This window comes from Myotis daubentonii, chromosome 8, assembly GCF_963259705.1.
Source record: "Myotis daubentonii chromosome 8, mMyoDau2.1, whole genome shotgun sequence".
Taxonomy (NCBI): Eukaryota; Metazoa; Chordata; class Mammalia; order Chiroptera; family Vespertilionidae; genus Myotis; species Myotis daubentonii.
In genome coordinates, this window is record NC_081847.1 from 67,820,867 (window position 1) to 67,846,645 (window position 25,779).

General features: G+C 45.4%; 1 protein-coding gene across 1 annotated transcript; it reads right to left on the reverse strand.

The window, feature by feature from the left end:
* Positions 1-251: 251 nt before the first annotated feature.
* COPG1 (COPI coat complex subunit gamma 1) lies at positions 252-25,779 on the reverse strand. The gene is made up of 24 exons (XM_059706803.1): positions 25,623-25,779; positions 24,643-24,695; positions 24,112-24,192; positions 23,780-23,851; positions 23,517-23,596; positions 22,013-22,088; positions 21,668-21,760; positions 21,146-21,232; positions 19,865-20,022; positions 19,637-19,770; positions 17,713-17,780; positions 17,264-17,452; positions 16,226-16,321; positions 13,125-13,368; positions 12,230-12,305; positions 11,083-11,186; positions 10,523-10,648; positions 10,143-10,211; positions 6,237-6,379; positions 5,726-5,897; positions 5,047-5,144; positions 3,571-3,709; positions 3,194-3,292; positions 252-710 (listed from the first exon to the last, which is right to left on the reverse strand). Exons 1-24 carry the CDS (start codon positions 25,657-25,659, stop codon positions 580-582), a joined length of 2,625 nt encoding a protein of 874 aa, XP_059562786.1. The 5' UTR covers positions 25,660-25,779; the 3' UTR covers positions 252-579.

Consider the following 25,779-nt stretch of genomic DNA (forward strand, 5'->3'; position numbering starts at 1 on the left):
AAAATGCAAAAATAAGTGCTTGAACTCAAAGCCTGTCAGCTGCTGTCATCCCCTCAGCAAACCTGCACTGCTCCTGCTCCCGAGTGTGGGGCTTGGACAGAGATGAGTAGGAGAGGATCCCGCCTCATGGTAAGAACAGCAGCCAAAGGTCTGTGGATGCAAAGAGGGCAGAATAGGTGTTCTTGGTGGTGGGGAGGCCTAGAAGGGAAAGGTGGAGCCCCTAAGCATGGGTCGACAAGAAGTAGCAGTCATTCAATAAATACATACTGATTTATTTATAGGGATAAGCTGGTTTCTTTGGGGATAAATTCAAGAGATGCAAGCATTTTATTAATTTGTGATATCCTTCCCTGGCAGGCAGGGCAGCAAGTTCTAGGATAAACTACTAAAATGATCCTTAAAAAAAAAACTAAATAACACATTACCCCTAACAGTCCTGGGGCAAAAGTAAAATAAAAAAACCCACCCCAATGATTCCTAACTGTTTTTGAATACAGAAGCTTAGGATGGAGTTTCCACTGGATACATGAGGAAGGTGCAACTTCTGTGTAGTGTTGGGGGCAAAGCGGGAGTAGGACCTCAGCCAACAGATGCCAAGATGATGTCTACTGGCAGCTCCTCTGAACTTCTGGCTGTCACCTGCATTGTAACTGTGTCCAAAAGCAGCAGCCGGGAGCGCACAAGGATGTCATGACCACCCCGGAAGACACCTAGAAGGTGAGAGAGAAACACAGGTGTGTAAGGCAGAGGGGGCTGCAGAGGCTATGCTGAGGTGGCATTTGTAGCAACTGATCAAGGCCGCCCTCGGGTAGTGAAGTGGGAGTAGGCTTGGGACCAGGAAAACTGGACTGAAATGCCTGAGTGACACCTTGCACACATCACTTTAACCTCTCTGAGCTATAGTATCCTCAACCAGAAAGTGGAGGAAATAATAATAAGCATATTTTAAGTTTCTATCAAGACCAAATGAATTAGTGGACGTATAAGGGTGTACCTGGTATCACAGAGGCTCTCACATATGTTGGCTGAATCTAAGAGCACAGAGGAAGGGACAGCCCCGCCATGACAAAACCGCAGAGCAGGTGTCTGCAAGACCCAGGGGACTGGGTTGCTTCACTGTGGCCGGAAACATGGGCTTGGGGCTGTCAACTGTGACAGGGCACTGAAGCAGAGCTACTGTTTATAAACACTCAGAAAAAAAAAAAAATCTCCAATTTCCTTTTACTCATTGTTTTAGGTGTGATAATTGTATTATCCACCGCGCCCCCCCCCCCCTTATAAAAAGGATCATTAGAGGAACAGTGATACGGGAAGATTTACATACATGATATATTTGTAATCTGCTTTACAATACTCGGGGGGAAACAATGGTAGGGATATAGATGCTATAGTTGTTGAAGCTAGAAGATGAGCACATAGATATTCATTACACTATTCTATTTTTTTAAAAATATTTCCATGAAGAATGCTTAAAATCCCATTCCTATTAGAAAATTAGACAAATAATATGAAAATGATTCACAAAACAGGAAATAAATAAATAAATGGTACTTCACAGTTGAGAAGAAGCTTAATGTCATTCAATGTACAAGAAATGTAAAATTAAACTACACCAACATACCATTTCCATCCAGACTGGCAAAGGTCATAAGGTTTGATAACACACTGCATCAGAGTGTGGAATGAAAGGCATGCAATTTCTAGGAAAGGTAACTGGAAATATTTATCAAAATGAGAAATGCACTTTGATGTCAGTGCACACAAGCCAAATAAAGTATGTGGGTATACACATATGCATGTGTGTTATTCACTTTAGCAGTGTAATAGCAAAAGACTGGAACATTCTTGTTTTTTTTTCTTTTCTTTTTTTTAAATATATTTTATTGATTTCCTACAGAGAGGAAGGGAGTGAGATAGAGAGCTAGAAACATTGACGAGAGAGAAACATCGATTAGCTGCCTCCTGCACACTCCCCACTGGGGATGTGCCCACAACCAAGGCACATGCCCTTGACCGGAATTGAACCTGGGACCCTTCAGTCCGCAGGCTGACGTCCATCCACCGAGCCAAACCAGTTAGGGCGGAACATTCTAAATATTCATCAATATAGGCTGGTTCTATAAAATATGGTATGTCGCCGAAACCGGTTTGGCTCAGTGGATAGAGCGTGGGCCTGCGGACTGAAAGGTCCCAGGTTCGATTCTGGTCAAGGGCATGTACCTGGGTTGCGGGCACATCCCCAGTGGGAGATGTGCAGGAGGCAGCTGATCGATGTTTCTCTCTCATCGATGTTTCTAACTCTCTATCTCTCTCCCTTCCTCTCTGTAAAAAAATCAATAAAATATATTTAAAAAAATATATATATGGTATGTCCACACAATGGAATTCGAGGCAGCTACAAAAAAGAATGAGGATTCAGTTTGGAAAGATAAAAAAGTTCTGAAGATGGATGGTGATAACTGCACAATAATATGAATGCACTTAATGCCACTGGACTGTACACCTAAAAATGGATAAAATGGTAAATTTTATTTTGTGTATATTTTACCATAATCTGAAAAAGAAAATGAGAAAACGGTAATGATAGGGAAGATTTCCAAGATGCACCGTTAAGTAAAAAGTAAAACCATTTGGCCCTAGCTGGTTTGGCTCAGTGGATAGAATGTCAGCCTGCAGACTGAAGGGTCCTGGGTTTGATTCCAGTCAAGGGCACATGCCCGGGTTGCAGGCTTGATCCCCAGTAGGGGGCATACAGGAGGCAGCCAATCAATGACTATCTCTTATTATTGATGTTTCTCTCCTTTCCTCTCTGAAATCAATAATATATACATATATATATATATATATATATATATATATATATATATAAAGTAAAACCATTTGCACATAAACATTTGAATTAAAAAGAGAGATATGTACAAATTAGCTTTTATATCCATAAAATCACTGGAAGGATATACTGGTATTGTTTGTAATAGTAACAGTGGTTGCCTGTTGGAAGGGAACTGGAAGACTGGCAGCAAAGGTTGGGATGCAGACTTTTCACTGCAGGTCTTTTTATTACTTTGTGGATTTTCAACACCATGAATTTTTCGTCCCTGTGATTGCAGTGGGAGCCCACAGCCCAGGCTACATGCAGTGGCATCCAAGCTACAAGATACCCTGGCCCTTCCCGACTGGAAATGCTGCTTACCGGCCAGGAGTAATGTGTGGGTGTTCTTGTTATCCGGCACTTTGTCTGACCTCTCACAAGGGTGCATCCCCAGGAATTTCACAATATTTCCCACAGCCTCTGTAGGGAGAAATGCTAGTATCATTAAGCCACATATCTTTTTTATTTTTTAATTTCATTTTCAATTAGTTTCCATTCAATACTATTTTGTATTAGTTAAGCCACGTAACTGGCCTCCCCCTTGTGCCACCACAGCTTCCCCATCCCCTACCCCTACTCTGAAGGGCTTTTAATAAAGTGGCATCTGAAATATGTGCTGCAGAGATGGCTCTGACCCCTGGGGGCAGAGGAGCAGGGAGCGAATGTGAGGAGTACTTCAACAGTAGCAAGGACTTTACCTTCCAGTGTCTTGGTGGTAGACAAGGTGAAGGTTTCCTCCTTCTCAAACTCATCCCCCACCTCCTCCCAGGCTGCTTCGAAGTTCAGCTTCATGACCTTTTGGATGTGGTCAGCTACAGTGACTTCCAGGTCTTCCAGCTGGGGAGATGGGAGTTAAAAGTTAGGTCCACACCTCCCGTGGAGAGTCCTTGCTCCGCACTGGGCCTCTGCTCTGAACTCACTGATCACTCTTCCTGCAACACATTGAGCAGTTACTTCCTAGGTGCTGAACACTGTGCTAGGCTCAGGGGATACACAGCAACTTGACCAGGTACCTGTCCTCAAAGTACCTGTCACAGCCAAGTATTCCCTGACCCAAGTGCTCACCTGAGGGTGTTAGCTACAAGATCAAATCCCTTTTGAAGCTTGCCTAGAATCAGTGCCTCAAAGATCCAGGGACTGTATAGGAGAGCACACAGAGGTCTGAGTGTCGCTCTTAACACTCAAGAGGTACTCCCCTTTACTTCAGCTGTGTCCTCTGAGCCTGATCCATGCGTCCATCTTAGCTGTGTCCCTGAACAGGACACATAATTATCCCCCGCACCTTAGACTAAGTGTACAAAGAGACTTCCCATTCATCCATCCAACAGATCTTCACTAAGCCCTATTCTTGCAGATGTTTAAGGTGTGCTTAAGTAGGACTCAGCTCCTACAGCAAAAGCAATGTCAGACCCAGCTCTCCTAGGAAGCTCACTTGGTCTCGGGCAGTTCCTGCCCACTGGGTCATTGCTGGCTCAGGAAAGGCCCTTCCTCAACAATGACTCTAAGATGATACAACACAACAGTGATGTCAATTGTATTCCACAGTGACAGGCCCTCTAGTTATAAGGAATTTCAACAATCTCCATTCCCAAACTGAGCATCATGGTCTATAATCAGGTGGTACTGAGCCACTGCTCCATGGTCAAAGCCCAGAAAGATTCCATTCTAGCTCAGAAAGGTAGAATTGGAAGGGCCGTTTCAGTGGATAAAAGGACTAGCTAGCAGATACAAACTCATACAATTTCTCTAGAAAGCAATTTATAATATAAATGGAAAAGTCTTAAAATCATGCTTACCCTTTGACCCAATTATTCTACTGCCCAGAATCTATCCTACAGAAATAATCTGAAAATTTGTATCCAAAGGGATATTTAATGCAGCATTTATAAATAGTAAAAATGTGGAATCCCAAATTAAAGGAATCAAGTGAGTTATGACATAGCTATATAAGAATATGTTAAAGTCTATGGGTAATGTTTGTTTGGACTTTGTTTTTATATTTTCCAAGTTTTTTTTACACATGAGCATGCATTTTTTTCACGTTAAAAACAGTTTCTTTCAAAGAGAGCTGTAAAGCTCAAAACAGCAAGAAAATGCTTCAAGTCGGTTGTCAGCTTCTGGGGGGAGTCATTCCCAGCTCAGGCACAAACAGCCTCTTGACTCTAGCTTCTTACCACGTATTCATCTTCATAGCCTTCATCGTCAGTCTCCCCAGTGGTGGGATCACAATCCTTCACAGTGAACTTCATCATGCAGCTGAATGTGCAGGCCACTGTGAGAAAGAAAGGCTGTGGTAAGGATGTCCCTAGTCACTACAGGGATGAGCTTCTCCATAGGGGAGGTGGCCACAGCCAGCTCTCGAGGCCTTTGCCACGTTAGCAGTAGTGGCAACATGCTATCCAACCCCACAAATCTGGACAGAAGGCACCACCTTGTTGAAGGGCAGGAGAGTTAAGTCATGAGTTTGAGGAGTCCCTTTGTGGGGAAGGGAGAAGGGGAAAGCAGGCCTGGAAAAAGAAGCTGATGGCTTCCTTGGGAATGTTTCAGTGTTTGTGCCTGTCTCTACTCTTTCATGGTATAATGTAAGGATACTGGTTTGAGGACCAGAAAGACATGGTTTTGGCCTCTTATCAGCTATTTGAACTTAGATAAGCCACTTAACCCCAGTCTGTTTCCTTCATCTATGAATGGGCCTCTATGAGGAGGAAATTTAAAGCACCCAGACTTAGCCATTCTTCTTCTCAGGACTGAAATCAAGGAGTTGAAGCTGTAATAAGAAATAAATGGTCAGCACACTAGCTGCCCATCCCATTCTGACCCTGAGGCCAGGTTGGTATCTGGAGGGGGGCTCACCAGCTGTGGGGTCTTCCTTGGGTAGTGCCACCAGCGTGTAGCAGGTTCCAGGCTGATTGTAGGGTAGGGTCCAGGCAGGCACATAACAGAGCACCTCATAGCCCTCAGTGGGCTCCATCTGCACTGTGACATTCTCCAAGGTCTGGTCATTGAGTGTGTTTGTGCAGTCAAACTGGATTAGGAAGGAAGAAGGGGTTACTTAGACACTGCTCTAGGTCTAAGCCCTGAGGCAGTAGAAAAGCCAGGAGATTCTACCTCTCACTCAGGGGCCAAGCTGACTCCCATCCCAGTCACCCTGCTTAGGTTCCTTGTCTCTATGCTGACATTCAGGAGCCAGAAAGGTTCTGAGTCAAGGGTGCAAGAGACACACCAGTTGGTGACAGACCCAGTCATCAAGTTGGGCCCCACCCAACTCAGTATGGGGAAGCCATTACCCTACAGGACCCATCAAATCTGGCACTGCTGCATGGTCTCACGAGGCTTTAGCAGAACCTCAGCCCTCTCTGCTCACCTGGAACACCATGTGGTGGGTGAAGGTGTGTTTGGTGCAGTGGATGACATACTCTGTCTCTGACTCAGTGAGGGCCACAGGCTCAGGCGAGGACTTGAAGAGGGGCCCCAGCCCCTGGAATTCTGGCACTGCTGCCAACTGCTCTGAAAAACACAGGCCACACACACGTTTACTCAGCTTCTCAATTCCCAGAATAACTTACTTGTGATGGTTTCTAATAAATGCTCATGCCCAATTCTTAAGGTCTTTCATCCTACTGAGATGGGTGGAGACGTACACACAACTATTTCCTATTTCCTAAATATACTGACATATTTTCTCATCTTCCTAGCTTTGCTCAGTTGTACCACCCACCATGAATACTCCCCTCCCCTTGGTCCCACAAAAGATCTCAGAAGCAACGAACTGACTAGGAGACCTCAATGTTCTAGGCAAAATCCATTTGGAGACCCGCCCGCCCCCCCAACCCCTTTAACTTTAGAAGCTCACCAAAGATTCTTAAAAGAAGATGAAAGTAGGAGAGTACTAAGAGTATTAGATGAATGCTGTTATAGCTACGGAATCTGATCCTATACATTTGTCAGTTAAGACAAATGGCCAATAAAAAATGTTTCATTGTACACCTGAAACTAGTCTAATATTGTAGGTTAACTATAATTGAAAAATGCATTAAAAAAAAAAGATGTTTCAGATTCTGCCCTAGCTGGTTTGGCTCAGTGGATGGAGCCTCCGCCTGAGGACTAAAGGGTCCCAGGTTTGATTCCGACCAGGGCACATGCTTGGGTTGCAGGTGGATCCCTCCAGTAGGGGGCATGCAGAAGCCAGCCAGTCAATGATGCTCTCTCATCACTGATGTTTCTCTCTCTCTCTGAAATCAATCCTTCCTCTCTGAAATCAATTAAAAAAAAAAAAAAAAGATGTTTCAGATTCAGTGTTGCAGAAAACCCAATCAGGGTGGTCTATGGGCATATGGTAAACCCAGCCCATGGACCCCACCCTGGCCTGTCCAGGTGAATGCGGCATCTGCACAGGATGCCTGCCTATGATGGCTCAAGCTGCTGCTCTCTTCCCCATTCTACATCAGAGGCAGGACTCTTCAAACTATGGTCATGGATCACCCATGTCAGAATTACCCAGGAGCTTGTTAAAAACTCTGATTGCTGCCCTGGCTGGTTTGGCTCAGTGGATGGAGCATCGGCCTGCGGACTGAAGGGTCCCAGGTTCGATTCCGGTCAGGGGCATGTGCCTTGGTTGCGGGCACATCCCCAGTGGAGGGTGTGCAGGAGGCAGCTGATTGACGTTTCTCTCTCATCGATGTTTCTAGCTCTCTAGCTCTCTCCCTTCTTCTCTGTAAAAAAATCAATAAAATATATTTTAAAAAAACACACAACTCTGATTCCTGGCCCAAACGGCATGGCTCAAGGCTGAGCATTGACCTATGAACCAGAAGGTCATGGTTCGATTCCTGGTTGGGGTACATGCCTGGGTTGCGGACTCGATCCCCAATATGGGGGGTGCAGGAGGCAGCCGATCAATGATTCTCTCTCATCATTGATGTTTCTATCTCTCTCTTCCTCTCCCTTCCTCTCTGAAATCAATAAAAATATATTTTAAAAAAACAACAAAAAACAAAACTCCAATTCCTGGATCCATCCCAAAAATTCTTTATCAGAATCTCTGGGTTTGGGACCCAGGACCTGAATTTCTAGCAAGTTCCTCAGATTAATTATATCTAATTATATTTGAAGACCACCACTCTAAGACTTCAACTTGTCTTTCCAATTTAATTGAACTCCTTAAGGACAGGAATTGTACCCTGTGGCCAGGGATCTGATATTTTTTCCTGTACTTAGTAGGAACTCAATTCTATTTCAGGGATAGAGACAGAAAGTAGGCATTATTGTTATTATTTTGCTTCCTCCTCACCACAAAGAGTCTACGTGATTGCTTCAGTCCCCTGCAGCCTAAAAGACATTATCTAACAAATGTGCAGGCAATAGGATCCAGTCCACTGCTGGAACTTGGCAGTGGGGTTTAGGGATAGGCCTTACTAGATACCCAGAAACAGTCAGCTTACATATTAGGAGGAACTTTTAGGCTATCATGATCATCAGCCACCAGAATGTGTTTCTATGGGAATTCATTTCCCTGGGCCTCAAGGTTCTAGAACTGGTACTTACTACCTGGGGATTTTGCTTCTAGCTATCAGTCAATGTTTCTGAATTTCAGTGTCTTTATCAATAAAATAGATACAATAATCTTTCTCACAGGGTTATTGTGATGATAAATGAGACAATAAGTGTCAAGATATAGCAAAGTTTCTGTAACTTAACATGTGACTAATAAATGTTACATTTGGAAGATTATTCAAAATGGAATTGATAACTTCTAAGAGGCTTAGAAGGAATCTTCCTTAGAAGGTGTGACAGAATGATCGCCCCCAGCCCCAAGATACTCACATGCTAATTCCAGAACCTATGAATATGTTTTGTCACATGGTAAAAGGGACTTTGCAGATAAAATTAAGGTGGATCTTGAGATGGGGAGATTATCTTGGATTACCTGTGGGCTCAAATGTAATCACAAGGGTCCTTATGAGAGGGAGGCAATTGGTGGCCTGAGTCAGACCGCTTTGAAGAGGCTATGCTGCTGACTTTGAAGATGGAGGAAGGAGTGACTACGAAAGGAATACAGGAGGACTCCAGAAAGTAAAAACATCTAAGAAACCATTTTCCCCTGGGGCATCCAGAGGGAGCTCAGTACTGCCAACACAAACCTCATTTTGGACTTCTGACCCTAGAACTGTATGATAATATATTTGTGTTATATTAAACCACTAAGAGTGTGGTGATTTGTGACAGCAGCATGAGGGAACTAATACAGAAGGAAATGTTTTGAGTTAGGAGTGATCCCAGCCCTGGCAGGGTACTCAGTTGGTTGGAGTGTCGTTCCATACATCAAAAGGTGGCGAGTTCGATTCCTGATCAAGGCACTTAGGGGAGGCAACTGAGCAATGTTTCCCTTTCATATTGAGGTCTCTCTCTCTCTCTCTCTCTCTCTCTCTCTCAAGTCAATAAAAACATATCCTTGGGTGAGGATTAAAAAAAAAAAAGTGATCCCAGTTAGAGCAGGATCCTAGCTTTCCTGAATCTGAAAGGTAACATGTTGACAGGAGACAGGATTCTGAAATGGACTGGGAAAGAGGGGATTTAATGCAGTTCAACAACAACGATCTACTCTGAGGAAGGAAGGCACTGTGCTAAGTGCTGTGTATACAACCACACAGAACTATTTAAAACAGAAGAGGCAGAACAGAAGTGACCAGACAGAAGAGCTTAGGAGATCAGTGAGGGCTACACAAAGGAAGAGGGATATGTGCTAGTCCCTGAAGGTAGGAATTCAATGGATAAAATGGTCTGGCAATTAGATACATAGCCTTGTCACTTAATGCAAGACCAGAGAAATAGATAAATACTTAAAATGTTACAATACAACTTAGACTGAACACATCTGGAACCTAAGAAAAAGTACCCGTCTTAAAATCCCAACTGTTCTGAATCAAACATCCTGAACTGGCCTGGGTTCCAGCCGTTTGAGGCTTCAGAACCAAGGCTGAGAGGCAGCTCTAAGCCAGTTTTATTTGGACCTTAATGTCAGCTCCTTCACCTGCTTGCTGTGCAACCTTGGGGAATTACTCTCTCCGAACTTCCAATTCCTCAGATTCCAAGTGGACCTAATATCCTCCACATGAGGATCAAATGTACTGTCAAAATACTCTCAGGGCTCAGCATCAGGACAGACCCAATAAACGAGTTCTTACTCTGAATTCCCGGAGGAGGACAACTACTCCAAAGCCGAGGAGACTGAGCCCTGCTCCTAAGAGCCCCACCGAGTACTGTTACTCACCCTGGAAGATCTCCTGCCGGGTCGCTGCCACTTTCTCAGGCTGCTTAACTGCTGTGATGGGGGTGCTTTCTGCAGGAGCAAATACAATGGTGATCAACAACTGCACTAATGGGGCACTGTGGTGTTAGGCACAGTGCTGTTATTTAGGGATTACAATTTTCTGAGAGTGTAGTATTAAACATGTGAGAAAGAGAGCAAGTGTGTGTGTATGTGTGTGCGTGTGTGTCCATTTCCTGGAGCCAGACACAAAAAGGATTATTCCCTCCTCCCAGCACAACCCCATCCATCCTGGTTAGGTTTAGTGGCTTCATGGCCAATGCAGACCCTCCAATGAAGGCCTGAACCTGAGGACCTCTGAAAGGAGTATAGGTGTTACTCACCTGTTCTTTGCTCTGCCATGGGTGCGGTGGCCAGGGGCACAGACTTGAGGTCAAAAGGTTTTTCTGATGGTTCTAGAGTATACTGCTGTAGAGCCCTCTCCAAACCAGGGATGGACACGGTCAAACCTAGAGGCCAGTGAGAGAGAGGTCACTCTGCTTGGAAGGAATGAAAGAATGAGCACCAGGAATCCCCCATGGAAAACAGGCCCTGGGATCGGGGTTGTATGACCCACTTAACTCTTTGAGCCTCTACTTCATCCAAACCCTCCTTGATAGGATTGGTGTAGGGAATAAATATACATACAGCAGGGACTGGTAAACAATAAAGCACTATACAAACTGTTTTTTTAAATTAATGACTAGTGTTTCAATTCACTGGGTTGTTTCCATCCACATTGGGTAAACCACATGACCCAAGGTCTACTGGGCTCAGAGACATGCCATGAAGTTGCCGTGGAAGTTTAGGAAATTCGTGCCTCCGATTATCCCTGCCCAGCTCAGAGTAATGAAAGGGGTCACAGCTCTGGGAGGGGATCAAAGACAGAGCAGGAAAGGCTCACCATTTAGGATGTAGCTCGCATTGAGGGCCTTCTGCTTCTGTTCCAGGACATTGAGATAGAAGGTGGCTCGGTCCCTGACTTCATTGTCATCATCCATCACACACCTGCAGCCAGAACACAAGGCACTTCTGAATAAGGGGTGACAGGATGGGTACTGAAAGCTTCATCACAGAGTGGTGAGAGGAAGCCGGTCTCTTCAAGCTCTGAGAGCACAGTCCCAGATGTGGTATCTAGCCATCAAAGCCATGAAGGTTTCCCACAAAACTCTAACTAATTATCAGGGGGTGACTATATTCATAGTCCCTGGATTCTCCCAAAAGCCAACCCAGGAGGGAGGCAATGAATCTCCTGTATTCAAGAGCATATGTCAAAAAAAAAAAAATTAGTATGACCCTGTAATTTCACTCCTGGTTATATCCTCAATAGAACTGAAAACATATGTCCACACAAAAATTTGCATAGGAATGTTCATGGGAGCATTATTCACAGGAGACAAAAAGTAGAAACCACTCAGATGTCCACGAACTGATCAATGGATAAATAAAATGTGATATAGCCAAAACAATGAAATATTAGTCAATAAAAAGGAATGGAGTACTGGTCTACCCTGCAACATGGATGAACCTTGAAAACACTTTGAAGAGCCCAGACACATAAAAGACCATAAATTGTATGATAGCATTTATATGAAATATCCAGAATAGGCACATCCATAGATATAGACAGATTAGTGGTTGTCTAGGGCTGATGGTGGTGGGGGTGTTAGAGAAAGTGGAGAATGATAACTAATGGATACAGGATTTATTTGGGGGGGATAATCTTTTTAAACTTAAATTGTGGTGATGGTTATACAACTCTGAATAAAAACCAACATATTACACATTTTTAATGGGTAAATTATAAGGTTCACAAACTGTATCTCAGTAAAGTTCTTCTTTTTTTAATAACTCAAATGAACAATGCTCACATCTGGGTGAAGGCATTTTTGTAAATTGTTTTTCATGCTCTTCTATGCCATCTATTTTCCCCTACAATCCATAGTTGTATAATTTATCACCCCTCCCCTTTACAGTTAAAGAGACAAAGGAAAGTTGCCTGAGCCTGAGGGAACTCTGTCATCCATCAGGGCCCTCAGGCACAGACTCACCTCTTCAGCAACACCAAGATACTGGGTAACATCTCTTCATTCTGAGCTCCAAACTTGGCCAGAGCACTCACAGCACCTGTGTTTATGAAGCACATAAAGTATACCTGATACACCAGAGCCAACACAACAAGTGGCTCTGGGGGAATCTTGGCACCACCCAGCCTCAATTTCCTCATCTATTTCATTGAGAAGCCAGTCCCAATCTAGGGTTCCAGGAGCCATTTTCAGCATTAACTATGATGAGGCCCCAGGAGCTGGCCAATGTCAGGCTTCTCAGCTTATGTATCCAAATGGCCTAATTCAGTTAAGCACTAGATCAACATCAATGAGAAAATGAACAATTACTTCATGATTACCAATTGCTAAAACAGAAAAATCTATCCAGTGGGCATGAGGAGAAAAAAGCAGTAAATTAAAATGAATAATATACAGTGGGGCCTTGACTTACGAGTGTCCCGACTAACGAGTTTTTTGAGATATCAGCTGTCTCTCGGCTGAGTTTTTGCATTGAGTTGATAGAGTAATTTGAGTTAACGAGCTCGGTCTCGGAACAAATTAAACTCAAAGTCAAGGCCTCACTGTAATGATTGCACAATAAATTACATTTATTTAAAAGAGGAATTTTATGGTATGTGAATTATATCTCAAAGCTATTGTTAGAAAAAAGAAATAAAGTTAAACACGAAGTGAAAAAAAATCAATAAAACAAATAGATTAAGAACCATTCAACTAGATGACCTCTAAACATCTAAGGTTCTTCTACAATATTATAAAAAACTGAGTTTGTGAGCCCAAACAGCAAGTGCCCTGTCCCCACTGGGGGCTCAGGTCCCTTTGTAAGAGCAGTCTACTTAAGACAAGCTAAGAGTCAAAGTTCACCCTATCTCAGACCTACCTGCCCGGACCTCCTCATGCTCCAAGACCACTCGGTTATAGATAAAGCGAATGTACTTGGAGGGGTTGTTGGTCTTGGGCCCCTCCTGGCCCAGGAGATGTAGGATGCGGGTGGCCAACACAGTGAATTCGCAGTCCTCGATGAATTCACACAGGTGTGACAGTCCTGTCTCCTTGCTCTCTGAGTTCTCCTCAATGATGCTGATGATGCAGTCCACAATGGCCCGCTTGTACTCAAAGCCACCCTGCAGTGGGAAGGGTCAAGATGATCAAGGAGGCTGCTGGCTCCAGAATGAGCTGTGAGGCTCGGAGCCTAACCAGGATCAAAAACAATCTTTTTGTGTAAAACAAAAGACCTGGACTGAATGTTTGCTGGGGCCTTTCCAGTTCTAACCGTATTTGGTTTCATTGAAACATGTTGAGTCTTACTTTCTTCCTAACTTTGACATAAAAGGAAAAATGGGTGGTACAGATGCTATGGCAAACAGTGTGGTGGTTCCTCAAAAAAATTAAAGAAAACAGACTTGCCATATTATCTCAGTTCCACTTCTGGGCATATACCCAAAATAACTGAAAGCAGGGTCTTGAAGAAATGTTTGTATACCCATGTTCATAGCAGCATTAATTACAATAGCCAAGAGGCAGAAGCAATCCAGGCGTCCATTGACAGATGAATGAATAAAAAAATGTGGTCTATATATACAATGGAATATTATTCAGCCTTAAAAAGTAAGAAAATTCTAGCTCTGGCCAGGGAGCTCAGTTGGTTAGAGCATCATCCCAATATGCCAAGGTTGAGGGTTGGATCCCCAGTCAGGACACATACAAGATCAACCAATGAATGCATAAATGAGTGGAACAACAAATTGATGTTTCTCTCTCTCCCTCTCTCTAATCAATAAATTTTTAAAAAAAAAAACATATGTCAAAAAAAAAAAACATATGTCTTTAAAAAAAAAAAAACAATTCTGACACATTATGCTCAATGAAATAAGCCAGTCACAAAATGACAAATATTACTTGATTCCACTTATATGAAGTCAAATTCATAGAGAAAGTGGAATGGTGGTTGCCAGACGCTGAGGGGCAGAAAATGAGGCGTTGCTATTTAATGGGTATAGAGTTTCAGTTTTACAAGATGAAAAAGAGATGTTGCACAACAATTTGAATATATTAAATACTGATCTGTACACTTAAAAACAGTTAAGATAGTAAATTTTGTCATGCATAGTTTAACCACAATTTTTTAAAAAAAGGCAAAATGGGGCAGTAGAGAATCAGAATATCCTTGATCAAATCTATGTTCTGCTACTTACAGACTTTAATGACAAAGATGGCAAATAAGATGCCTACAGATGCCAGGAATGCAACCTGGCAACATGAAGCAGACTAAATGGGAACGGAGGGGCAAAAGACAGTGCCTGTCCCATCTAAAAAAGGAAATCACCACTCAGCCTCGCATTACTGCCAGATCTGACAAGTTTTTTGGGCAAAACTGGAAATCTGTTATGGTGGTGGTGGCAGTGTTTTCCTGATTTTTTAATAACGGCTACTAATCTGAAATGTTTAAAGCTTTTATAATCTAAGTAAAACTTATCTGTGATCAAATCAGGCCCCTGTTCTCAGATTAGTTTGTTTTATGGCTGTGAGCCGCTTACCTTTCCTGAGCCTCACACTCCTTCATAATAAGGACCATTAGTGTGTTCACCTCACAGTTATTTTGAAGAATAAATAAATGCATTTGTACAGTTCAATAAGGTTGTCATATGAGTAGGTACTCTGTAATCCTTCAAGCACCATTTTCGTTATCACCTCTATAGGCTAGTCCGTCAGCCTGGTGGGCAGCAAGCTAAGAGTAGGTGCATCCAGGCTGTGCTGGCAGCTGCTCTAACTAGAGAATGACAAGCCTCTCTGCAGAAAGCTGGAAACAGACTCATTTCTAGAAGACAAGGTCTCCCTGTCTAAGTGCGGCAACCTGGTAAGTGAAGGTCTTACACTCAACTTTATATGGACCCATGAATTTTTCTAGGAAAAAGGAGATCCGGGAGAAAATCATGGGCTTTTTAGTTAGACAGATAGGGGCTTAGACATGTATTGGTCAAGTGACCACAGGCAGGTTACTTCACTTCTCTGAGTCAAATCTCTGATTTTTATTTTTTAAAAATATATTTTATTGATTTTTTACAGAGAGAAAGGGAGAGGGATAGAGAGTTAGAAACATTGATGAGAGAGAAACATCAATTTAGCTGCCTCCTGCACACTCCCTACTGGGGATGTGCCCACAACCAAGGTATATGCCCTTGACTGGAATCAAACCTGGGACTCTTCAGTCCGCAGTCCGACGCTCTATCCACTGAGCCAAACCAGTTAGGGCAAATCCCTGATTTTTAAAGGGAGAAAATAATGTCCATGGACAAGGCCTGTTATGAGGATCACAAGATTGTGCACACTGTGTAGTGTCTCCAAAGTGCTGGGTCCATTAGCTAACGGCTCCCTAAGCATTAGTGTTCTCCTCCCTTCCAATACCTTTGAGAACCCCAAAGACACCCAAGGCAACGGCTCCTCTACTCCTCGGTCCAAGGGCCACTCTGGGGCTGGGGCCAAGGAGCACCAAATATCTGGGGATCAAATCTACTCCACAAACACTTTGCTTCTGCTCCTCTGAATTAACTGCTTTGTTCAGACATCCAAGAAAGGTGGGGTAAGTATATCACTAATTCATGTCAGAACGAAGAGAACAAATGTCACAATATTAGCATCAGTTTCACAAGAAACCACCCCATGGAGTTCCTGGAATGGTCCAGAATGCTTCTACACTAGCTACCAGTAGAAAACACATTTTCCCATTATCTGCACAAGCACTGCCTCAGGGCATCTACTGTTTAAAGTCAGGGTACTGAGTCTTTATAGTTATTACTGTAATTACTAGTAATTGCTACACGTTTATCTGTTGGTTCACGAGGAGTTTAAAGGGCCACAGGAACCAGGAAATCTACCCAGTTAACAGTTTGATCTGGGTTCACCCAAATGACATGGAGGCAGCAGCCAAGTTGCTCCCAACACCAGGAGCCCTAGCATGCCCTGCATGCGTCCTACTCTTACCTCTTCCCGCAGCATGGAAAACAGGAAGTTCATGAGGACAGCATGTTTGCGAGGATACTTCTGACACAGGGCACTGATGGCCTGGACGACTACCACCTGAGTCAAACAGACATGCATAAGCAGAAGCCTCCTGCCACCAGGGTGGAGTTACTTAGTTCACTAATTGCTAATGAAGTCCTTCCTTAAGCAAGGCCAGACCTGGGATGTGACACAGGGCAGGGAAACAAGGAACTCCATCCCCCACCCACCCTCAGGGAACATGCAATCCCTGAACCCATCCAGGACAGGATAGCAGGCAGAACAGTCCCAACAGTCCCAGACCCATACACAGGACCCCAAACTCTGCTTTGCTACTCAGACCTCATGGTAAGTCTATGAGACCCCTCTCCATCTCACTTGTCCTGCTTCTCTTCCTATTGCCTCCTCACCCCCATTCCTTTGATATTCCCCCAATCAGCTTTTCTGATTCCTCTTTGGGTATTCTGTCTCCTCTCCTCTTCTCTCTCTCATAATCCCTTCAGCAATCTTATCTCCTCCCATAGTTTTAACTACATCTTCTATGCCACTGACGCTCAGATCTTTGTCTCTTGTCCGAGCTCAGTGTTTCTAAATGTCTACCAGATAACTCCACCTGGTGCCCACAAACACAAGTCTGCAGTAACCATCACTACCTTCTCCTTCCTTCACCCAAGACATAACTTTCTCCCTCCTTCCCCAAACCAATCAATGGCCCCAGCATCAACCCAAACTGGAAAAGAGCATCATCCTTGACAGCATTTACTCCCTCGGTCCTCACACAATGTCCTGTCAACTGGCTACACAAAGAAACAGTGTAGACAAACATCAGAGGCAGGACTGTGCGCATCTCCCAAGGCCAAACCCCGTGAAGGGTTATGTACCAGCCTTCTCCACTGAATCCTCAAGCCTGAACATTCCCTCAGGTCAATCCTGGCCCAGTGGCTAGGGAACATGGAGTGGGAACACAGAGCATCTTCCTGATTCTGGGGACTGTGGGTGTTCCCTAGGTGCCCTGGGTACCTTGAATTCATCTGAGATCTCTGACATGAAAGAGGAGATCTGCTTCATGAGGCGGTCGATGCTGCTCTCGCTGCCAGTCTTGAGCAGAGTGGTGATGGCTAGCGTGGCAATGCTGCGATTCGAATCTGTGACAAGGTTCTCTAGGTCTAGATTACAGGCTGTCACTGCTGACGGATGCTTCATGGCAACCTATTTTGGGAGGAAAGATAAAGAGGTCAAGGACAAGGGATAAAAAAAAATAGGAATTGTCATCCCACTGGATGGGTTTGGTCTGGTCAGAGCTCATTTGGATGAACTCATGTCACCATCTGGTAGGAAGTGACTGTGACCAGGGCTACATACATCCAGGTAAGGTCAGGGACATGGAAATACCTCCAGCTGGATCAGGTTACCTCCCGTGACCCTCTCAGAAAGTCAGGTCCCCCCTTCTGCCTGTCTTGGACCCTTACCTTATTGAGGGTACGGACAGCGGCATAGCGGAGAGCGGCCTTGGGTGAGCTGCAGAAAAGCTGGAGCACTGTGGGGAGACAGATGCCATGTGTCAGGCTGCTCTCACTGCTGGGCAGCTGGAAAAATCCAGGTAGGCCTCCAGGAGAGGGCAGGAATAGGGCATCGAGGGCATGCAAGGGCTCTGAGGCTGTTCAAACCCAAACCCTCTGCTTCAGCTCATTTCCCTGCTGGCACCCCCACCTCAACCAAGGAAGCGAGTTCTCTCCCTGGGTACTTGAGCCATGAGCACAGAGGCCTTACTATGAACTTGAGAGCCCAATGGATCCCGTGAATGATGAGAGTGGCTGTTTACTGAGCACCTGCTGTGTGCCAGGCACTGTGCTGGGGAGCTGCCATGCCTTGTCTTATTGATTCCCCACAACCTTATAAAGCAGCTATGGTTATCCCCATTTAACAGTAAGGAGGCTGAGGCACAAAGGGATAAAGCAACTAAAGTAACTCTAGGTTAGCAGTAAGTAAATGGCAGAACAAGGACTGAAATCGAGGACTGCCTGCACCTGAATGAAGTCTGAGCTGTGGACCCCTGTGAAATAGAACTCCATTCCTTTCTCCTGAAGCACATACAGAACTTCCTCACTCCTGGCTTAAATAATGGCCTTGGTTCCTTGACTAGCAGGTGCATGTCAGGCAGCATATCCCTTCCTGTGCCTTAGGTGTCAGGAAGTTCAGGGCTCAATTCTGCACTCGAGGTAGTAGTAAATATGACTGCTGTTTTCTGAGGTACCATGTTCTTTTCTATTACTTGGCTTTATTTTGAAGGCTCTATCCTATTTATGTGTTTCATTATTCTGGAAATATGGGGAATACAATAAGAATGAATGAATGAATACTTAAATCAGTGAATAACTTCCTTTGGTTCTTCTATTTTCATCTCCAAGAAGAAAGAGACTTCTCTCTCCAAACATGAACCCCATCTCTCTGCCTGGCCAGGTTATAACATTATTATGGTGATCAGAAAAACAGGTCCATTCATTCCAAAAAGGCTGCACTCAAACTCTCCTGCCATAACATCTTGATTTTCATTGGGTTCGTCCTTCTAGAACACTCTCCCCCTCTCTGAATCTGTGTTTAGCAATCCTAGCAACATCTCCTTTTCTAAACTCTTAATATACCAAGTTTCCAGAACCAACTACTTAGCACATCACATGTGCATTCTTATATACAGTGAGATCGCAACACCTAACACCGGGACCTGTAAAAATAAAGCAATGAACAATTCAAGGCAGGTGGATTCTCCTTAATAACAGCAAAGAACACTTTCCCTGTGGTCACCATGGTGCGAAGCACTTTTCCAAGCCATTTGGATAGATCACACAAATTTACTGCCTACTGTAATCTTATGTAACAGGCACAATTACTATCCACATTCCAGAGAAGATGAAGCATGGAGAAGACGGATGACTTGCCCAGGCTCACTCAGTTGCTAAGGGGCAGAGCCACTTAGTAGCTATCAGGCCCTGCCCTCTGAATTGCTTTCTCCTTTACCTGAGACAGCTCAGCACTTAGGAAGTATGCACTGGTTTCATAATTCCTGGTTTCCTCCACCAGGCCCTCTTGCATGGCTGGCCAGCCCGACAGGTGCAGAGCAGATTTGAACCTCACCTATGGCACTTACCAGAGCCCCAGTCTCTTTAGTGGTTACGATGGAACTAAATGCACACCATCCCCCAAAGATAACACATGTGAGAGGCCCCAGTAGAGTACCCAGCACCGAGCAGGTGCTTACTGGGTACTAATTCCTTTTCTTAACATTAGACTGTGGCCTATTCAAGGGCATTTTCTTTCTTCCCCTGACCCCCCGCCCAGGGCCTAGTTCCCAGCAGGTACAAATGTGTGAAGCGGAGTGAAGGAATGCCTGGTAACCTGACACCGCTGGGGCCAGCTCTTTGGCACTGCAGCCTGGCAGATTGACAATGGCCGAGGCAGCCTCGTAGACCACCATCTCATGCTTGTTGCGTAAGCAGCTCTCGATGAAGTCAAACAGTGGGCTGTCACGGCTACAAAAGAACACAGGCAGTACGGAGTTGGAAATGGCCCAGCACGGTAGGTTTAATGAGGCATCATCTAGTGAGGGGAGACAAGAGCCATTACCTGCTGTCCTCCTCCTCCAGCTGCTTGCTGGCCACCCGGATCATCATGCAGTAGGCAAAGGGAGACTTGAGGCCGTGCCGTGTGAACTTGCTAATCATTTTACTGACAGCCAGGCGGTCATTCTTACGTACATGGTATAGGAGCCCCAGTGCGTGGTACTAGAGGACAGAAGATAGCAGCTGAGTACAAACGTGTGAAGCCTAGGTCTACGAGTGTGTGGCCTGGGGCAGGCCACTGCATCTCTCTGGGCTTCAGCCTTCTCATTTTTAAAATGGGCATCATAATGGCTGTGACAAGTCCTCCACATGGTCTGTATAGACACTCCTGACACAGTGTATATGAGTATATCTGTAGTTACTGTTCCTGGCCCCGGTTCTGGCCAGGGCTCTGACAGGCATCGAGTACAGATGTGAAGGGGACAACAGACGCCACAGAGGTGAAAGAATGGGAAGAAACCCAGTGTCTTTAGACAGAGGAGGGAGCTGGGCCCTGAGCATGCACATAGGTAGATAAGTAGGAAGATATTCTTAGACCAATGACTTGCCCAAGGACTAATGGTTGGTACTGGCAAAGATCTAGAGACCTGAAATCCAGGGATTCCATCTTAGAGATGTATGGTGTACAAAGTTATTTCCTATCCCTTCTGCTCTTTTCTGTTTCCTTATCAGAGTGGCGTTCAAGCGCTAAGAAGCTTCTCTGACCCTGGGAAGTGTTTATAGATGACCCTGGGAGATGAGAATCAGTGCAAAGGGTGAAGAGAAAGAGAAGAGAAAAATACACAGAGACTGTACAGGTATGCACCAGGTGCGTCAGGTATTTATAGATGTTGTCTCATTTTATCCTAACAGCTTAGTGAGGCAGAAACTTTCATTTCCATTTTATAGACAAGCAAACTGAGACCCACAGAGATAAAAGGACTCCCTGGCCTACATCACTAAAGAAGAGTTACGTAGACAACAGTCCCACGAAGATATTTCTATGCACCACTGACAAACCCAGGTCGCGAAGGCCCTCTGCCTGCCTGGGCCAGGTTGGCTACAGTTCATACCCCAAAACTTTATCAAAATACTTTAATATTTTGGCACCAGGTGGTAAGTAATCTCTAACCCAAGCCCCCCTCTACAAAACCCCTCAAATCTCCCCATAATCCAGTGACAAAAGGATTAACTCCTGCTCTGGCTAGGGGCCACCAGGATGTCTGTGGTGAGAGTCCATTCTGACTCGCCAGTGCCATGCCATCGGCCTAAATAATTTAAAGCCACTGCTCCGCTCACACCTCACCTGGACCATGATGTTATCACTTGATGCCGCCTCCTGGGCCTCATTCACCCAGCGCTTGACCACGTCAAAGCTGCACTTCAACAGGTGCTGTGGGCAAAGGGGCACATTAAGGGGCAGGAAGTCAAGAGGCTCTCCCGTCACATCTGCTGGGCCTGGCTTACAGTTCAGCTGGGCCCTGGTTCTTCCCTCAGACAAAGCCCAAGACGTCTCCATTGTCTTGGTCTTCTGAGATGGTGCACAGCATAGGACAGCTCCCACCCTCACTCTCCTAGGCTTTAACTCCTATAATAGGTCACCCCAAAGGATGGACCAGGCTCTTCAACTGGCCCCTCCTCAATCAACCCAGAATTCCCTGGCACTTTTCACTAAGAAGGTAAGTGGGACTCTCAGATGGGGGGATACAGAAGCACTTTTTATTATCTACTGGAAAGCAATTCTAATATTTTCTTTAGAATATATCCTGCCCTCCCCCAACCCTAACCCAACCCCTGGCCCTGCAGGGTCCCGGATGCAGTTACACACCAGAGAAGACACCAGGGCAGAGCTGGAGACACTGGGCACCTTGTCCACGATAGCCTGTTTCATGTAGCGCTCGATAGCCTGCAGCATGGTGCTCTATGGGGACAAGGAGTGGGGCAGGAGGGGACCCAATCAATCCTTAGTCACCTTCAGGAGTGCAGGTGACAGGGGGTGGAGAAATGAGGCGAGGAGGAAGCAAACATGTTTCCTATGCACTCCAACCCTCATCATCTGGCTCAGTGCTTTGCCCAAGAGGCAGGGACAACCTAAAGCATGCAAAGGATGAAACTGAACCTTGACTGAAAAGCAGGGAAAGGACAGGTGGCTGGATAGTGGCAGCAGACTCACATCCGTGATCTGGCAGAGGGCTCGCACGGCTGGGCCTCGGTAGTTGTCTTCTTTCCCAGTCATGTCCTTTGTCAGGCTGCAGGGGGAGAAGGCAGAAAACTCAAAACTGACCAGATCACTCCCCTGCTTTTACTAAAACATTTCTGAGGCTTCTGACTGCCATTACCATCAAGCATAAACTCTAAACAAAAAAGTCCCCAAATAGGCCATGTGATCTCTCCGCTCCAGGCATTTGTGTATGCTGTTTCCTTAGCCTGGAAAACTCCTCACCCCATCACCTCCACCTCTGCTATCTCTTATTCCTCCTTCAGGACTCTGTTCAGTTCTTCTAGGAGGCCTTTCCTGACCCAAATTCAAAGCGGGTGCCGTTTTGGTCTGCTCTCACAGCCTATCATTGTCCCATATTATATCCTATCTGAACAACCTGAGTGCCTGGATATTTCTCTGTGAATTCTCTGAGTGCAGAGGCCATGTCTGTCTTGTTTGCTGCTCCAGTCCCAGAGCTAATCACAGGGACTGATGAACCCTCAAATAAATATATGACATCCCCTTCTATACCCTCCCAAAAAAACTGTGACAAGAATAAATAAGAGAACTGAGCCCTAGATCTTAAGGGCAGGGATATACCTTAGTCACAACTATCCCCTGTATCACTCAGCCTAATGTAGAAAACCAGTACTTAAAAAGGAAGCCTATTTGTATACCTCTTGTATTCTCTATGTCCATTTTTCTTGTGTTCTCTCTTGGTACTCACTACAGTCATTGTGAGAGTTCCAGGCTGGCTAGGTGACTAAGAGAAATCTAAGGGAAGGAAGAGTTTGTGCCTGAGCTAAGGCCAGAGAATTAAAAGGGAAACAGCATACTCTGGAGGCTGCCATGGGGTGGGCAGCAGTAAATGAAGGATAAAGGAATCAGAAGATGAAAGGGCGCCTACAAGTATGTCAATCAAAAATTTCATCGTCGTGCCAAAACCGGTTTGGCTCAGTGGATAGAGCGTCGGACTGAGGGGTCCAGGGTTCGATTCCGGTCAAGGGCGTGTGCCTGGGTTGCGGGCACATCCCCAGTGGGAGATGTGCAGGAGGCGGCTGATCGATGTTTCTCTCCCATCGATGTTTCTAGCTCTCTATCTCTCTCCCTTCCTCTCTGTAAAAAATCAATAAAATATATTTAAAAAAAAATTTTTCATCGTCTAGCCCTAGCTGGTTTGTCTCAGTGGTTAGAGCGTCTGCCTATGGACTGAAAGGTCCTGGGTTCGATTTCAGTCAAGGGCACATGCCTGAGGTTTCGGGCTCAAACCCCAGTAGGGGCTGTGCAGGTGGCAGCCAATCAATGATTCTCTCTCATCATTGATGTCTCTCACTCTCTATCTCTCTCCTTTCCTCTCTGAAATCAATAAAAAAAATAAATTTTTTTTTAAAGTTTCATTGTCTAGTATATATGAGAAAAAATGGTCTCTGTATCAATAGAACCCATCAGAAGAACCATCCACAGACCCAAGACTTACCTACTGGTGACAATGATGACATCCTCTGCAATGCTAGACATCTCCTTGATGGTCAAGTAGCACATTCGACGAAGAGTGGGCTGGGAAAGAGATGGAAAGAGCCCTATGACTCCTAGCCCAGCATGAGGGCCAGCGTTAGAAAAAGAAAAGTCCAGACTACACGAAATGTATCACTCCTCGGCCTTTTGGCTAAGATCAAGTGCAGACTACACGAAACTCCAGGCTTTCCCCCCCTCAAGGAAAGCTGGGGGTGTGGCACTTACATCGTTGGACTGAAAGAGCTTGGTCATGGCGAAAAAGGCCTCAGTTGCTTCAGTGGTCCCCAGGTGCTCCCCCTGTTTTAATCAAAAAAGAAGTATCAGCTTGGGATGGAGGAGCCAGAAGGCTCTTGCAGCTGGATCAGCCCAAGCCAAGTCCTCAGAGCCCTCAGAGGCTCCATCAAAGGCAACACATCAGAATTGGATGCTGAGGGGATCCAGAGCTGGGCCACTGGCTACAACCACTCATGGGTTGTTGAAGAGCCTAAGGACTACTGGACTTAAGTACCCCAACATCTCCCAACACTGTTTTCTCCACCTCTAAGCCTCCCCGTTACCTGATTTATGAGGTAAAGGATCTTGGTGAGAATGTGGGCACATTTCCGAGGGTTGATGGGAGTTTCATTAAATACACGGGCCTAAAAAGAAGTGACCAAGGATATTACTTTCTAGTCCAGTATATTTCCTTCCATTTCCCATCAAGCACATTCAAAGGCTGAGAAGTCCCAGAGTCAATAAACACAGTTGCTTAGATAAGCTCATTTTCAATAGGAAAGAGTTTTGGCTTTTATTTCTTTAATTCATCTAGTAACAACTCCTGAAATCTTCCTTAATTTCAACATTAGTTAGGAATATACTCACTTATTGACTAACAGGTAATAGTAAATGCTTGTTAAATAGAAAGAGAAATGCAGAACAACAAAAATGTAAGCATACTGAACTCTCTCCAGGAAGAAGTTTTCCTGTCTTTCCAGGAACAAGTTTCTTTCTCCCCTATTGGTTCTTTAAACCAGCACTTTGAATGTGCTCGCATATCAATCAAATCCATCTGAACACGATGCTCAAAGAGTGGAACAAATGACACTTGCCTCCTGGAGCACCGCACTCTTCTCAAGGTGCTGGAATGGGTTGGAACCTCCACCTAGATCAGAGAACAGAGAAGACTGAGCACAAGCTGTGACCCTGAATTTCAAAACTCTCCCATAGAGAAGGGAAATAGGACCCTACTGTCTACCTAGTCAGGTCCAAACTCCTACGAATGGCAATCAAAGCTCTACAACCTGCACGTAAATCATACCACCCTCCTGCAAGGGTTGCCCTGTACCACTTAGTCACTCAGCTGCCCTGGCACAGTTGTCCTGTGTCTCTCAGTGTCTCGTCTCGCATTCATTAATGCAAAAGGTACTTAACTGACCCCTACTGTGTGTGAGGACCACCACCTCCCAGTGACTAGGGTGTCTGCACAGGAGATGTCACGTTTGTAATTAACTACATGTTTTATTATTGTTTGGTTTATGTCTCTCGCCTCCGTGATGCCTATGACCGTTCTAACATCCCCAGCAGAGGCAGCAAGTGTCTCGCTTCCACTGCAGTGTCAGGACACAGTTAAGTGCCTGGCCTGCAGTTAGTGCTCAAGATGTTCGCTGAACAAATGAATGAGTCCGGGTTCTTCGCCGCAGGACACCGACCCCACAGATAACGCCCCCGTTTGCCAGCACCAACTCTGTGCTGGCGAATCCCAAGAGATCGGACGGGAAAAGGGACAAAAGAGCATCTGCTACTCCCCTGACAGATGCGGAAACTGAGGCCCAGAGAGGCGCGTGACCCGCCCAAGGTCACCCAGCGAACAGCGGTCCGATCTAACGAATGCGGGGCAATGGAGCATGCGCTGGCTCTCCGAGGCTCGCCATTGACCAGTTGTGGACCTCTGCACGAACCCCTGCCCCTCATGGGGCCTCGGCCTCGGGTCAGACAGAAGCCCCGAAGGAGGGCTCCCAGGGAGGATGCTGAGAGCCTACGCGATGGTCCAGCTTTCCTCAGGCCTAGCTTTAAGCCTGGGCCCCCTCACCCGATTCCTCGTCTTTCTTGTCGAATTTCTTCAGCATGGTGGCGCCGGAGGGGGCGCAAAGCAGTAACCTGGTGCTGGACCGGCGCGGCGACCAGCGGTGCTCCGATGGCGTTTTCACACAGCACTTCCGCCGGCCACGTAGCCCTGCGCGCAGCCC

Coding starts and splice junctions, on each gene's coding strand:
- COPG1 (XM_059706803.1), bottom strand. CDS start 25,659: ATGCTGAAGAAATTCGACAAGAAAGACGAGGAATCGG. Junction 23,852..24,111: donor TCCTTTACCTCATAAATCAG/GTAACGGGGAGG, acceptor TGATTAAAACAG/GGGGAGCACCTGGGGACCAC. Junction 13,369..16,225: donor TTTCCATGCTGCGGGAAGAG/GTAAGAGTAGGA, acceptor TTCCCACTGCAG/GGTGGCTTTGAGTACAAGCG.